At 40.1% G+C, this 13974-nt stretch overlaps 1 protein-coding gene across 2 annotated transcripts in view; it reads left to right on the forward strand.

The window, feature by feature from the left end:
• The window catches only part of CPE (carboxypeptidase E), a 123604-nt gene extending 115164 nt beyond the window's left edge, over positions 1-8440 (forward strand). For both annotated transcript variants that reach the window (XM_025874419.2, XM_025874420.1), the window contains exons 7-9: positions 2558-2657; positions 5386-5504; positions 7633-8440. In XM_025874419.2, coding sequence (XP_025730204.1) covers positions 2558-2657; positions 5386-5504; positions 7633-7731 — 318 coding nt within the window. In that variant the 3' untranslated portion in view covers positions 7732-8440. The remainder of the gene's footprint in view (positions 1-2557; positions 2658-5385; positions 5505-7632) is intronic.
• Positions 8441-13974: the final 5534 nt, after the last annotated feature.

Genomic DNA, 13974 nt, shown 5'->3' on the forward strand with positions numbered 1-13974 from the left:
GGCTCATCCAGCTTGCTTCATAGAACACTTAGTTTAGGGAATCAAAGGCTGATGACAGGTCAGTGAAGACTGCCAGAAGTTCTGTGTTGAAATTATTTTATTGACAGTGGGACAGAGTGTGGTGGGGCTTAGTAATTGAACACCTGGACCTAAAGTCTAAGTGTGGACTAGTTTACAACTCATGGAAAACAGGTGATTAGGAGGTCTAATTCTGTAATTGGTTGAAAGGAAATCCCTTGCAGGGCTTTAAAGGGATGTTTGCAGGAACTGGAATTGTAAAGTTAATTAAGATAAATAATTTGCTGTGGTGGAGAGCCTCTCAATAGCTTTGGAACAGTCTAGTTCTTAAAATTTCCAAAGAAATTCCCAAAGAATGGTTTGTGGGCACCGGCATCAGAATCACCTAGGTTCTTGTTAAAAATGACTTTCCTGGCCCACCACTGAATCCCACTTCCTGCATGGTAGGATCCCAGAGTCTCCATTTCAACAAACTCTGGCTGATACCTAATGTACAGGAGGGCTTAAGGGTCAGTGATATGAACAGTTCTAGTAACAATGGAAGCTCTGTTTTTTTTTTTTTTTTTTCCAGCGTTGGTTGATTGATGTCCTGGAATCTGAGGAGAGAGCATTATAGGAGGGACAAGTGTAGTAAATAGCTTCTTCAGGCATGAGTGAAATTTGAACTTCTATGATTTCCTTTGCAAAAGCCATAAAATGACAGCATTTTCTGATCTGCATTCACGTGGAGTTGTGAGAGCCCATAACACTTCCATTGAGATTTATTACTACAGTGGAATTTTTCAGAGAGGTTTGCTCCAAAATTGCCATATCAGAGACAGATATCTACTTATTTCACTATTTCTTAAATGGCATACTATAAGTCTTGGGTTGCAGAGGCAGAAAAAAGTAGTCATGAATATTAACTGGGTATATTTGTGCCTAATGCAGGCGAACTATGTGTTTTTGAAGTGATTGACTTATTTTCGAATGGCAAGGAAATTTAAAACTTTCATTTCTCTAAGGTTTATAATATTGATAATACCAGGATTATAGTGCCTCAGTGAGCATAAAGTACATGTGGGTAAATAATGGCTTGTTTACAAGCCTTCTAAATTTCCTTGAAGAGCCCTCATATTAAGAAATTTAAAGTTTGTATTTTTCCTCTGATTTTCTGCTGTGTATCTCTCTTCCTTTTCTCTAAATTTTTTCGGATCTCCAAATTGCCTTTAGAGGAAGGAAATACATGTAATTTTTAAATTTTTTAATTGTTATGTTAACCACCATACATTACATCATTAGTTTTGGTTGTAGTGTTCCATGAATTACATGTAATTTTTGTAGGGTTTTAGAGATTCTGTACTTTTTTTTAAAAAATAGCAAATGCAAAAAGATTTGTTGATTGATAACCCAGGGCATCTCTTTGATAAAACATTGTACTACTGCCAGATTTATTCTCTGATGACAAAGGCAGACCTGAAACTTATTATACCTTCTGTAGGAAATATTTCAGTATCCTCAGGAGCAAAAGAAAATTTGCTTTCTAGGGCTAGATGGAGTGAGGAGCAAGCTGAGCCTCTGGGAAGTTTAGGCATCTTCTGTTAAGTAATTAAGCTTAATGAATCACCATTTGGTATTTCCAGAAGCAGCTCTTTCTCAGGAACCTGAAGTGACTCTCTGTCACTTGAAACACATATTGACTTAGTTCTGTTTAAAAACGAAGGAAAAAGCTGCTTTTGTAGTTTGCATTGCATTAGTTATCAACTACAGCTTAGTTCAGGGGCATTATTCTTGATAGCGCCTCTTCCATTTCCTTTCTAAATCCAGTCTTCAGTTTTGAAGTTCACAGATCTTTCATGTCACTTATTTTCAACCAAAAGAATGTTGTTAATGGGTTTACTGCAAGAGTAGTCACAGTGTATCTTTCTACGCAACATGAACAAGGAGTAAAGGGCTGGAATGTGATTCTTGCTAGCTGGCAGGGGTCATACAGTCTATACACAGGTGACCAAATGTAAGAGGGAGAAACTGATGAAATATGCTAAGCCCAGATCTACTTTACAGATATGACAGACTTTTTGCTTGTTTGTTTTATTTTGGTGATTTGGAAGGTACTTTGTTGTCTTTCTTTGATGCAGAACGAGATGTCAATTTTCAAGGGATTACTTCCCATTTGTCCATTTGAGAAAGAACAGTGTAGAGAATGTTCAAAACAATTTGAGCATATTTTGATCCTTAAACAATGAAGATCTACAGTATTCTGCTCGAAAATAAGGAGATTTTTTTTTAAAGATTTTTTATTTATTTATTTGACACAGAGAGACACACAGCGAGAGAGGGAACACAAGCAGGGGAGTGGGAGAGGGAGAAACAGGCTTCCCGCTGAGCAAGGAGCCCAATGTGGGGCTAGATCCCAGGACCCTGGGATCACGACCTGAGTCAAAGGCAGATGCTTAACCGACTGAGCCACTCAGGCGCCCCGAAAATAAGGAGATTCTTGACATGAAACGTGTTCTTAGATAATTTCTAATTTGATTTTTTTGGTTCTTGACCTTCACAGATACACCGAGGAGTTAAAGGCTTTGTCCGAGACCTTCAAGGGAACCCGATTGCCAATGCAACCATCTCTGTGGAAGGAATAGACCATGATGTTACATCTGGTGGGTGTTCTCTGCCGTGATCTGGAGGCTCTAGTGTAATACAGAGCATGATTACTTGTTATCCTAGTTAGAGTTCTTAACGTTATTCTAAGCAAAACAATTGAATGCCTTCTGTCTCTTTACCTGTCTTTCCTCCAGCTTTGATCTAGTTAAATTTCCTTTTTTGGGAGCAGGTCAGGCAGTTACTCGGGATGGTTGCTGGCTTAGAACTTGGGGTGCAGCAGATGGCGCCCTTTCCTCACTCTCTCAGCCCGGAGCTCACAGGTGGTGCCATCCACTGGAGGTTCCGTGTAGTTCTTTTTTTGGGGGGGGTTTCCTTTTTTTAAAATTTTAAGTTCAATTAATTAACAATATAGTGTATTATTAGTTTTAGAGGTAGAGTTCAGTGATTCATCGGTTGCATACAACACCCAGTGCTCATTCCATCACGTTCCGTGTAGTTCTTGAGGCAAAAGCAAATGAACTCGCTGGAGTTGGAAGTATCAGCATCTTTCTGATCACTCTGAAGTGCTGACAAGCTGTTAATTGGAGGACCTCAGGAGAGAGTGGAAAGAATAAGAAAGAAAAATGCCAGTGTATTGTGTGTCTAGGATTTCTCACACATTTCTTTATTTAATCTGTACGATAAATGCAGACTTACTTAGGGTCAAACAAGATGTTAACAGCTTTGAGGTGGATGTTAGTAATTTCTAACTTCAAAACCCCATTTCAGTTTTCCCTGTTTGGGGACAAGGATGTATTTTCCTGGCAAACCTACATACTCCTGTTAATCAACATTTATCCAGCTCATTTTAGTTTTAACTGTCATTTGTTGGGGTCTTTTCAGCAACAATATATTTTTAGTTATGAACTATTCACATATTTCCAGGCCTTATAATTAATGAACATTTACCTTATTTCCTACTCTCTACCATCACGTCTTTCTCAACCTCCTTATTTCTAACTTGGGTATTTTTAAAAATCCTTAACATGCCCCCCTAAAGTTCCATTTATTTATCTCTTCAACAAATATTTATCAACACCCCACTAATGCCAGCACATCTTGCCAACCAATATACCAGAATCTGTGCCAAGACATTGCTCCCTTAGCCCTCGGGGAGCTCAGAGAGGGCACCCAGGCCTTGGTCCCCTCTGGCCACATGGAGCCTCCTCTGTCTGTTAACCTGAGTGCCAGAGAGATGCGATTTTTTCTGCATTCCATGATGCAGGCATTTTAGGAAAATCTAACATAGGAAATACATACAGGTAGAAAGGAATGAAATCTGAGATCTTTTCGAGGGCAGGGTAGGAAGGAGGAATGGAGCCCGAGGTAGAGAGGGAACTGAATGCATTGTCCTGGAAACCCGGAAGTGTTTCAAGAAAGAGGGAGTGATCAGGAGTGCCAAGTAGGATGAACCTTGTGAATGAACCAGTGTGGAGAATCCCTATAGAATCCGTTTTCACGGGCCGGTGGGAGCCTCATTGGAGGGTCTAAGAGAGAATAGGAGAGACGTTAGAAATAGAGTATTGACAAATCTCTTCAGATATTTTGCTATAAAGCAAAGGTGATCAGTGATGCACCACCTGAAAGGAGATGTAGGAGTCAGAGGAAGATTGGAAGAGATGGTCACGGGGGCTTTTCTTTTTTCTGGTTTTATTTTCACAGTGAAGTAAGATGGAAAGCATCAACTGAGAGTGAGGATGAAGAGGATGTGTCAGGGGTGTTAGGAAAAAGGAGAAAGTGTGCAATGTTCACTGGGGCCTGGCTGCTCAAAGTGTGCCCCGCCCAGCAGCTGAATTCAGCACTGCCCTGGAGCTGGTTAGGAATGCAGAATCTTAGGCCTCACCCTAGGGCTAGCGAACTAGAGTTTGCACTGTACCAAGTTTCTCAAGTGATTGATGTTCACTGATCTAGGAAGATGAGAGCGTGGAAGGACCAGGGAGGAAGGGACTAGAAGGAAGACAGGGCAGTTCCATGCCCGAGGTTAGGTGGGTGTATATGAGTCAGAGACTGATGAGCAAGGCAATGTGTTTCCCCCAGCTCCATGGGGACAGGTGGAGAGCCAGAAATGATCCAGGGTTGGTGGCTTGCCAGGCATGTATAACCAAGAGGCAAAAGCAGATGAGTTGAAGGCACATGCATGAGACTGATTATATAGGGGTGGCCAGGGATCCTAACCGAGATGAGGAGGGAGCTGTGGACATGTGGGATGAGAAGGCGTATGAGCCTTACCTCTGCTTAGGAATTCTCCAGAGAATTTGTTGAAAATGCAGTCCCTCCAGACCAGCACTTCAGACCAACCTATTCTGAATCTTCAGAAATAGAAATTTCTAGCTAGTGCCTTAGGGTTTCCAGTGAGGCTGTCTTGGGTCACACTTTGTGAAGCACTGATTAGACTCAGCCCATCAGGTCTTCATGGCGAGATAGTTGGCCAGAATCAAAAGACAGCACCAGATGCTCTGCCACCATGATTGGGGGCTTTATATATCTTTTTACCTGTGTCACTCCTGACGTGATTATGAGAATCCATTATCTTAGAAGATTTATTGACAATTTGACATTAATATCTGTAAAATTGCTATTAGAAATTTCTTCCTCTAAGAGAGTGTAACACTCATTTCAGTGGAGTTTTATCAAATTCCATAAACATCTACTTTAAAAATAGGGAATCAAAGAAGTTGAACTGAGGTATACTAGGTATTCCTAAAATGGCATAATTATGTGATTTGATATTTTGTTTCACTACAGCAAAGGATGGTGATTACTGGAGATTGCTTGCGCCTGGAAACTATAAACTCACAGCCTCCGCTCCGGGCTATCTGGCAATAACAAAGAAAGTAGCAGTTCCTTATAGCCCTGCTGTTGGGGTAAGAAATCGTAATTGCTAAGATTTATTGAGCATTTCATCTGTGTCACAGATATTCAAATGATTTATATTTAGTCTTCATAATAACCCTCTTGAGGTAGTTACTGCTATTACCTCCATTTAACAGATGAGAAACCTGAGGCCTAGCAAAGTCAGCTGACTCGACCAAGGGCTCCCTGGTTGATTTTATACCACTCAGTGTGAAGCTCCCTTGTCGTTTCTCAGTTTTTGAAGACATCCACAAGAAAATAAATACAACTTAAAAAAATTAAACTTTTATTTGCCACATTGATTTCAATCTAAGATGAGATTTCTGTTCCATTTATCTTTGTATTTCTAGCATCTAGTACAATACTCAGTGAGTATTTGGAAAAATTAATTATGCCTGTCGGGTGATCTTAGGCATTAACCAAATATTTATTAAGTGCATATTATGAGAAAGACCCCCTGCTAAGAGGTATCAAAAAGTGCATCTTATTTAAGTAGGTACCACTTACTTCGCTAAGAAGGTGATGGTGATGAGACCAAAACTTCTCTTGCAGCAGGATTCTACTGCATTCTGCAATCTTTGCATTACATTTTTGCAACCAGGGAATGGCCTGCAGGATTTCCAACTGAAAGGCTTACTTAAAAAGAATTTACTGCATTTTTGTGCATGCCTCAAAGTTTGAAGTATAAGTGCTTAGTTTTGCAGACAGAGTATCTTGAATTCTTAACTAGTGCTTTGGTTTTCATTGCATGTATGTGTACATTAGACTGTATGTGTTTTAAAATCAGGAGGTAAATTTGGGCAAGTGAAACCTAGGAAAAAGTAGCCCCAGAAACAGGTTGTTAAATGTTCAATTATTTGATCTTAGCCTTTCTGGCCAGTGTTACTTCAAGGAGGTAGTGAGTGTTATATTCCTAAATAACTAGGGGCTTAATTAAGTGGCCAGATCGAGGAACTCTTATTTCTCTTTGCAATGAGAGCAGGGGTATCTAAAGGGCCCGAGGAGGACTGAAGTTGGGAAGTACAGATTTTGAATAGCCTTTTATGCCAAAGTGCTTGGATTTCCATAGACCTACTGAGAACTCCCAGTCCACACAGAGTTGAGTTCCTGGGCCACTGGCCTCTGTAGTGGTTTGGAGATGTATATGTTTCCATCAGTTTCCTAACAGATCCAAGATTCTGGAAAACAGAACCTGTGGTTTGGGACACCAGGACACTGAACTACATTCTGCCATATTTTCCCAGCTATTAGGAGAAAATTCAAGGCTTATAGACACTCAGTGAATACTCAAAGGAAAAAAAATTAATTATAAATTACATCTTCTTATTGGCAGGGAAAGATTGCCTTTAAACAAGCTGCCTTTAAACAAGCTGCTTTTTAAAAAAATTTTTTTATTGTTATGTTAATCACCATATATGACATCATTAGTTTTTGATGTAGTGTTCCATGATTCATTGTTTGTGCATAACACCCAGTGCTCCACGCAGAACGTGCCCTCTTTAATACCCATCACCAGGCTAACCCATCCCCCCACCCCCTCCCCTCTAGAACCCTCAGTTTGTTTTTCAGAGTCCATCGTCTCTCATGGTTCGTCTCCCCCTCCGATTCCCCCCCTTCATTCTTCCCCTCCTGCTAGCTTCTTCTTTTTCTTTTTTCTTAACATATGTTGCATTATTTGTTTCAGAGGTACAGGTCTGTGATTGAACAGTCTTGCACAATGCACAGCGCTCACTATAGCACATACCCTCCCCAATGTCTATCACCCAGTCACCCCATCCCTCCCACCCCCCACCACTCCAGCAACCCTCAGTTTGTTTCCTGAGATTAAGAATTCCTCCTATCAGTGAAGTCATATGATACGTCTTTCTCTGATTGACTTTAAATAATCTGCTTTTAAATAATCCTACAAGACTATAAGATCAAAGCACATTTCACACATAGTGGCTTTTGATTGTTTTTTTTTTTTTCCTCTGAAAATATCTTTTGTTTATCACAAGAGATTTTTAGGATATACTTTAATTCAGGTGGCTATACTGAGCTTATTCTATAAGCTCTAGAACTGCGCTCATTTTTAAAATTTTAGCTTTTAAAGATACACATGCAGTTTGGTAACAATATATTCTTGATTTTCTCCTTTAGGTTGATTTTGAACTGGAGTCATTTTCTGAAAGGAAAGAAGAGGAAAAGGAAGAATTGATGGAATGGTGGAAAATGATGTCAGAAACTTTAAATTTTTAAAAAAAGCTTCTAATTAGCTGCTTTTAATCATTATCTATACAATATAGTATGATGTAACGTGGCCATTTTCCTTTAGATTTTGTGCAATATTTAACACTGATTTATTTTGTAATCATTTAAGTATCAATAGACACTACTTAAAATAAATAACTAGACTTTTAGGTAAAAATATAAGAACTTGGTCTGTTTCTTCTCATATAACATTCATTTTCCTACACATATTACATGGAGGACTGTAGAAAAGGTATAAGTGATCTTGCCACTTTAGACTTAAATGCAATATTCCACGTTATTTACGATACAGAAATTTTTGAGTGATTCTAGCCTTTAAAAATTAATGAAGTGCTTTTAATGTAATTGGTGACAATGCCACATGGTGAATGCACTGAAAAGGTCAACAGCTACAGCGTGGAATTGTGAGCACTATACTGCAAGACTTCAATAGTTCAGTATAAATTGTCATTTGTCTTGTGCTGAATAGCTATATAAGCATGATCATGTTAATGCATTTTTTTGGATGGGAAGGAAATGTAAATGTTTAGAAAGAGGTTTTATGATGGGAATGGAAATCGACTTCTTGCTTGTACATATGGGGGCTCTACTGTTATATTATTCAGCCTGTTAACGCCACTTAAAAGTTTAAGGGTTTTCTCTTGGTTGTAGATTGGTCTAGAATTGCATTCTGAACGAATAAAGGTAAAAAAAAATATATCCCCATGGTCTTTATTTTATTTTAATTCTCTATGATTTTTGGTCTAGAGTTGTGGTCTTGTGATGAAAAGTGTATTTCCTGTAATGCCCTCTCACTTGTTAATCCTCGCCATTTTAAAATTAATTAGTTAATTAAGATTGTATTTATTTATTTGAGAGAGAGAGTGAGAGAGCGAGCGAGCACGTGCATGAGCTGGGGGAGCAGCAGAGGGAGAGGGAGAAGCAGACTTCCCACCGAGCAGGGAGCCTGACATGGGGCTCGATTCCCAGACCACGAGATCACAATGTAAGCCAAAGTCAGCCCCTTAACTGACTGAGCCAACCAGGTACCGCTATCTTTGCCATTTTAAAATTTATCCAGTGACTGCTGTTTGCCAAGCATAGTGCAGACTCTGTGCGTGTTATTGGTGGACAAAAGGTTCTGACTCCATGGATTTTATGGATCAGTTGTGGACATAGACTTTAAATAAATTACACAGAAGTGAGTATGTAATTATCTATCATGAGTAAAATGGTAGGAAAGAATAGGGTGTTCAGAAAAAGAGAATGACAGAGAAACTTGAATTAGACTGGCTGAGGGGACTCAGAAATAGCCTCTCAATGCATGTAAGCCCATGCCTAAAATAGGAGCAGGTATGGGCAGTGCAGTGACCGAGTGTAGGGGTGTGTGAGTGCATGCGTGCATGCATGTGTGTGTGGTGGTGGTGGTGGTGGTGATGATGGTATGGTTGATCAATATGCAGGTATAGGTTTTTGTTAATGTAACGTTAACTGTTGTAATACCAAACCCCCAAATACATAATGGCTTAAGCACAAGAAAAGTGTATTTTTGACTCAGATATCTGTAAGACATACCTGAAGTCACTTCTGTACATGGCTCATTGCCCAGGGCTAGTCACACAGCTCTGTTGAATCACCATCTTTGGTGAGCAACACTGTCACTATTATAGTTCTCCCTTCTGGCTGCCAACATAGGTTTGCTACCTTTTTTCCAAATAGAGAATTCACTTGACCCCTCCACAAGTGAGGCAACTTAAATCAAGGCTTTGAGCCTCAAGTCTGGGATTTTGAGTGACCCCACAATGGCCTCTATATCAGATCAGAATGTGACCTCTCTTGCTCCCCAAATCTACAAACCAAAAAGACAGTTTATATACATCTTTCTCACCCAACATACAACAGAATAGGGTCAATATAATGTCAGTAAACACTCCTCAGAATGGTGAGAAATAAGAGGTGCACAGTATTCACTGGTCTGCAGCAATTCTGAAATCTTGGGAAGTGGATATTCTATAGGCCTCCTCTTTTGGGGATGGAGAATGGTCCTGGTTCCAGAATTGATTCTGGACTGTGGAAAGTGCTTCCTGTTCTCATTCTGCAAGGCCATGACATGGTGCTCTTGAACTCCTTCACTGTCATTTATTCAGGACGTAGGTGGATGGAGGTGTACCATTTGGAATGTGGGACCTCCCTTGGTCATTGCAGGGAACTGAAGGAGAGACCGAAGAATCAAGAATGAACCTTTTATACTTAGCCTGCGAATGACACTTGTCCGTTCTTCTCACAATCTGTTGGCCAGCACTAGTCATATGGGTTTGCCTAACTGAGCAGGATGCAGGAAATATGGAGGCGCAAGTAGAATATCTCTCTGCCACAAGGCTATACAGATCAAGTTGGCTACTTATGCAGCTACTGGAAGACAGGTGTTAATTCCATGTAGTCTTGCCCTTGCATCCATTTGTCATGATGCAGGGTTTCAAAGGTCCCCACTTTCCTGGTCCTGCTCTCAACATGCTCTGATTTTATCAAATGAAATGTCTAGAATCGAGTGCTGTTGGGAGGGAAATTCCTCCTGGTCAGTGTTTCTGTGTTCAAAGACTTCCACTGGAGTAAAACTCCTGGTCTCTAGTCCTGTTTCTCACTGACTCCTTCCTACAGAGAAGTCAGTCACTTAATTGTTAGGTGATGACAGGGGAGCTGATCTAATGGGGTGGGACAAATCTGTCAACGGACTGTAAGCTTCCTCTTTCCCTTTCTTCTCTACCCTAGGCAGAGGCAGCTCCAGACTCTCCCTGGGGTACCGAGGTAGACTCTGGGTGTGTGTGTGGGGACAGAGGAAGAACTTGTGGGCCTAGAATATTAACAGACTCTTTGCATCACAGATCTAATGTCACTTTCTCCAATTAGTTTATCAATAATAAAGCTGACAGTTTAACTTCTGTCTTCTGGTTCCCATGTTTTGCTTTTCAGCTGGTCCTGAGCTCAAGAATGGAAGAAATGGGTATTATATGTTGAATCTTCAAAAGGTATAATACTTCAGGTGTTGTCGTTTTTTTCCCCAAAGGTCAAGTGGGACCAGTCCCTCTCTCATTTTGAATATCGCACTTCTCTTAATACAATCTAAGATGGACTGACATTTTTTGGAGGTTTCATGTCACATTGTTGCCTCATATAAACTTAGCATAAATGAAAACTGTGCATTAAAGTTTTTCATTTGGTTTGAAAGTAAATGTTAGAGCAGGCAAGAGAGTGGAGGATCTGAGGGTTGAAGATTAAACAAGTCTGTGTTATGAACAACAGGGCTAAATTGTTGTAGGTAACAAAAATCAGAAAGGGAGGGGACTGGGGAGTTGATTTTCATGAAATAATGAACACATTTTAAACTTGGCTTTTTTTTCCCCCCTCATTGACAGTGAAAATTAGACACATTATTATGAAAGCTAATCTCCACTCACATTTTGATTTTCAATTCTTTACATAAACAAAGATAAACATTATTTGTAGAAAGGGAACCATGAACTTTGATATTCATATTTTATTTGCACAGGATCTGAAATCTTTCCATGATTTGGTGTTGTGGGAGGCTAAAAAATCATCATTTGTTCCAACGTATGACTCAACTTCTCTTTTCAAAATTCTCATGAGGAATTCTTCTGTGGATAGAACTGGACAGCATTTGGAGGTTCTGCCTCAGAAATGTCAAGATAGAATGTACTCTCTTATACTCCATCCTGGTTTTGCTGTTCTTAGGTAAACATCATTCTAGGTACTTACAAATGCTCTGATTCTGTACCCTTTGTTTCTTTCTACCAGAGAGTCAGCCAGTGAATCAGTTCAATTATAACCTGGGTTTCTAGTGTAGTTCATAACTTTAGTCTTATGTGATTAATTTAAATCATTGCAAAATTCCCTGAGAATCAGTTTTAAAAACAGAGCAAAGATGTGGCTTACCTGGGTTGAGTCATCAGTGAATATGGTCTGTAATGGCTCAGGAAAGAAAAATCACCCTATTGGAAATTTTCACGATGCCAGGGGCCACAAGGCTAGTTTTATAGGTTGCTGTACTTTCTTCTACTCCTAATTTTTAACCCATCTTAGCTCTTTTTTTTTTAAACTTTTCCCTCCTTTTCCTTTCTCCATTCTTTTCCTTTGAGGATTCATTCAGCAATTACTAAATGCTCATTCTGTGATCTCGACCAGAGATTAAAATAGCACATCTCCATGGTCTATGGCCACGGCCGTTACCATGGTACTCACCACCATTATCAAGCATGTGATACACTTTGTGCTGGGCATTTGAATGAAACGTAGTATTTTGAAACCCCACCATGAAACTGTGAGATAGGAAGTGTTGCAGCATTCCTGTTTAACGGATGAAGAAACGGATTCAGAATTTATGTTAAATTCCTTACCTCACAGAGCTAAGAGTAAGTGGTAAGTGGCAGACCAAGAGTAAAACTCATGTCTGTCTTGCCTCAAGTCTATCTGTTTTTACCTCACCTCACTTCTTTAGCATGATCCAGAAAGGGTTGTATTCTTTTTTTTTTTAAGATTTTTTTAAAATTTATTTGTCAGAGAGAGAGCGCACAAGCAGGGGGAGTGGCAGGCACAGGGAGAAGCAGGCTCCCAGCTGAGCAAGGAGCCTGATTTGAGACTCGAACCCAGGACCCTGGGATCATGACCTGAGCCGAAGGCAGATGCTTAACCGACTGAGCCACCCAGGTGTCCCAAGGGTCGCATTCTTGATTAAACATATCTTTGTTTTATATTCCTTTGACTACTTCACATATGCTGATCACTATCGTTGGGGTTTCTGGGCAGGATTTATTACCTACCCTTTAAAGATAATTTTAAAACATCCTGCAAGTAAATATAACAAGCTCCTGTTTTATAGCTTCTTGCTAGGAGGGATTACTATGAATCCAGTTAGTGTGATCCCGTTCCCAGTGGACCTGGTGTTGTTTGGCACAGATACTATGCTTGACCACAAATTAATGCTGCAAAGAGACACATTGCAGGATTTACCGGGCATGGCCAGTAACCTACAGCAGAACAGGGCAGGTAGAGAGGAGGATGAAGCATTATAACTGCCTCCTTGTCTCTCACTTCCTCCATGGGGGCAGAGATTCCTGAGAAGCTGACCAGAGCAGGTTCTGGTTGCAGAGGTGGAGCGGGAGGGTATAAAATGAAGTATTAGGGTTCCTGAAATCAGATAGAAAATTGATGAATACGATGCTTTAATAAAGGAATAAATTAAAGGACACAGGCCCTTAGCTTCAAGGAGGCTATCCGTCGATAGTGAGGCTTCTGCTCCTGGTCAGGGGTTCCTGGTTAGTCTATAAGCCAGTCTGTAATCCTGGCAAGAAGGGGCCTGCGGTGCACATATTAAATTAATTAATATATGTAAAGCACTTAGAAAACTGCCTGGCATGTAGCAAGTGCTCAAAAATATAATTACTATTACGCGACAACACATTATTATTATTCACAAAAGTGTGGTTAGGGGCGCCTAAGTGGCTCAATCAGTTGAACATCCAACTCTTGGTTTCGGCTCAGGTCAGGATCTCATGGGTTGCGGGATCCAGCCCCATGTTGGGTTCCACGCTCAGCAGAGAGTCTGCTTGATAGATTCTTTCCCTCTGCCTCTTCCCCCACTCTGTCTCTCTTTCTCGCTCTCTCTCTCAAATAAATAAATCTTAAAGAAATGTGTGGTTATTTTTATTACTATTACTATTGTTGCAAGATTAAGTTATGAGATTTGCTACTTGGAAACTGGGACCATGGAAGAAACCCAGGTAGAAGACCCACAGGTGGGACCAGTGCTTGGAAATGAGGTGAAAACCGAGTTTTTATAAGAGTGATGGTGTAATATAAGGGCGTAGATAAGACATAAATATGCCTGTGTTAGATCAAGATTGGTCTCGGCACCCGCAGTTCACCCGAGTCTGCTGATGGTATTCAGTCGAGAGCAGAAATAAAGAGGCATAAAACTGGTTGGACCTCCTGCAATAGGGTATTCTTTAGCTATAATGTTAGTATCAACTCTAGTCGTGTGTTTGATTAACTGAAAAATGATTTTAAAAAATTATTTGTATTGTTTCTACTCACTGCTGTGTTTAATCAGCAATATGAAGTTCAGATGATACAATGAGAAAGATAAAACCATAATGAATTTATACTTCAGGATTTGTGAGGTTAGTGTCCAACTTGCAGTGTGAAAACTTAGTGTTTCTGAAATGTTATCACCCAGGC

Source organism: Callorhinus ursinus, unplaced genomic scaffold (genome assembly GCF_003265705.2).
Source record: "Callorhinus ursinus isolate GAN/ISIS: 27379988/994484 unplaced genomic scaffold, GSC_fseal_2.0 scaffold4, whole genome shotgun sequence".
Taxonomy (NCBI): Eukaryota; Metazoa; Chordata; class Mammalia; order Carnivora; family Otariidae; genus Callorhinus; species Callorhinus ursinus.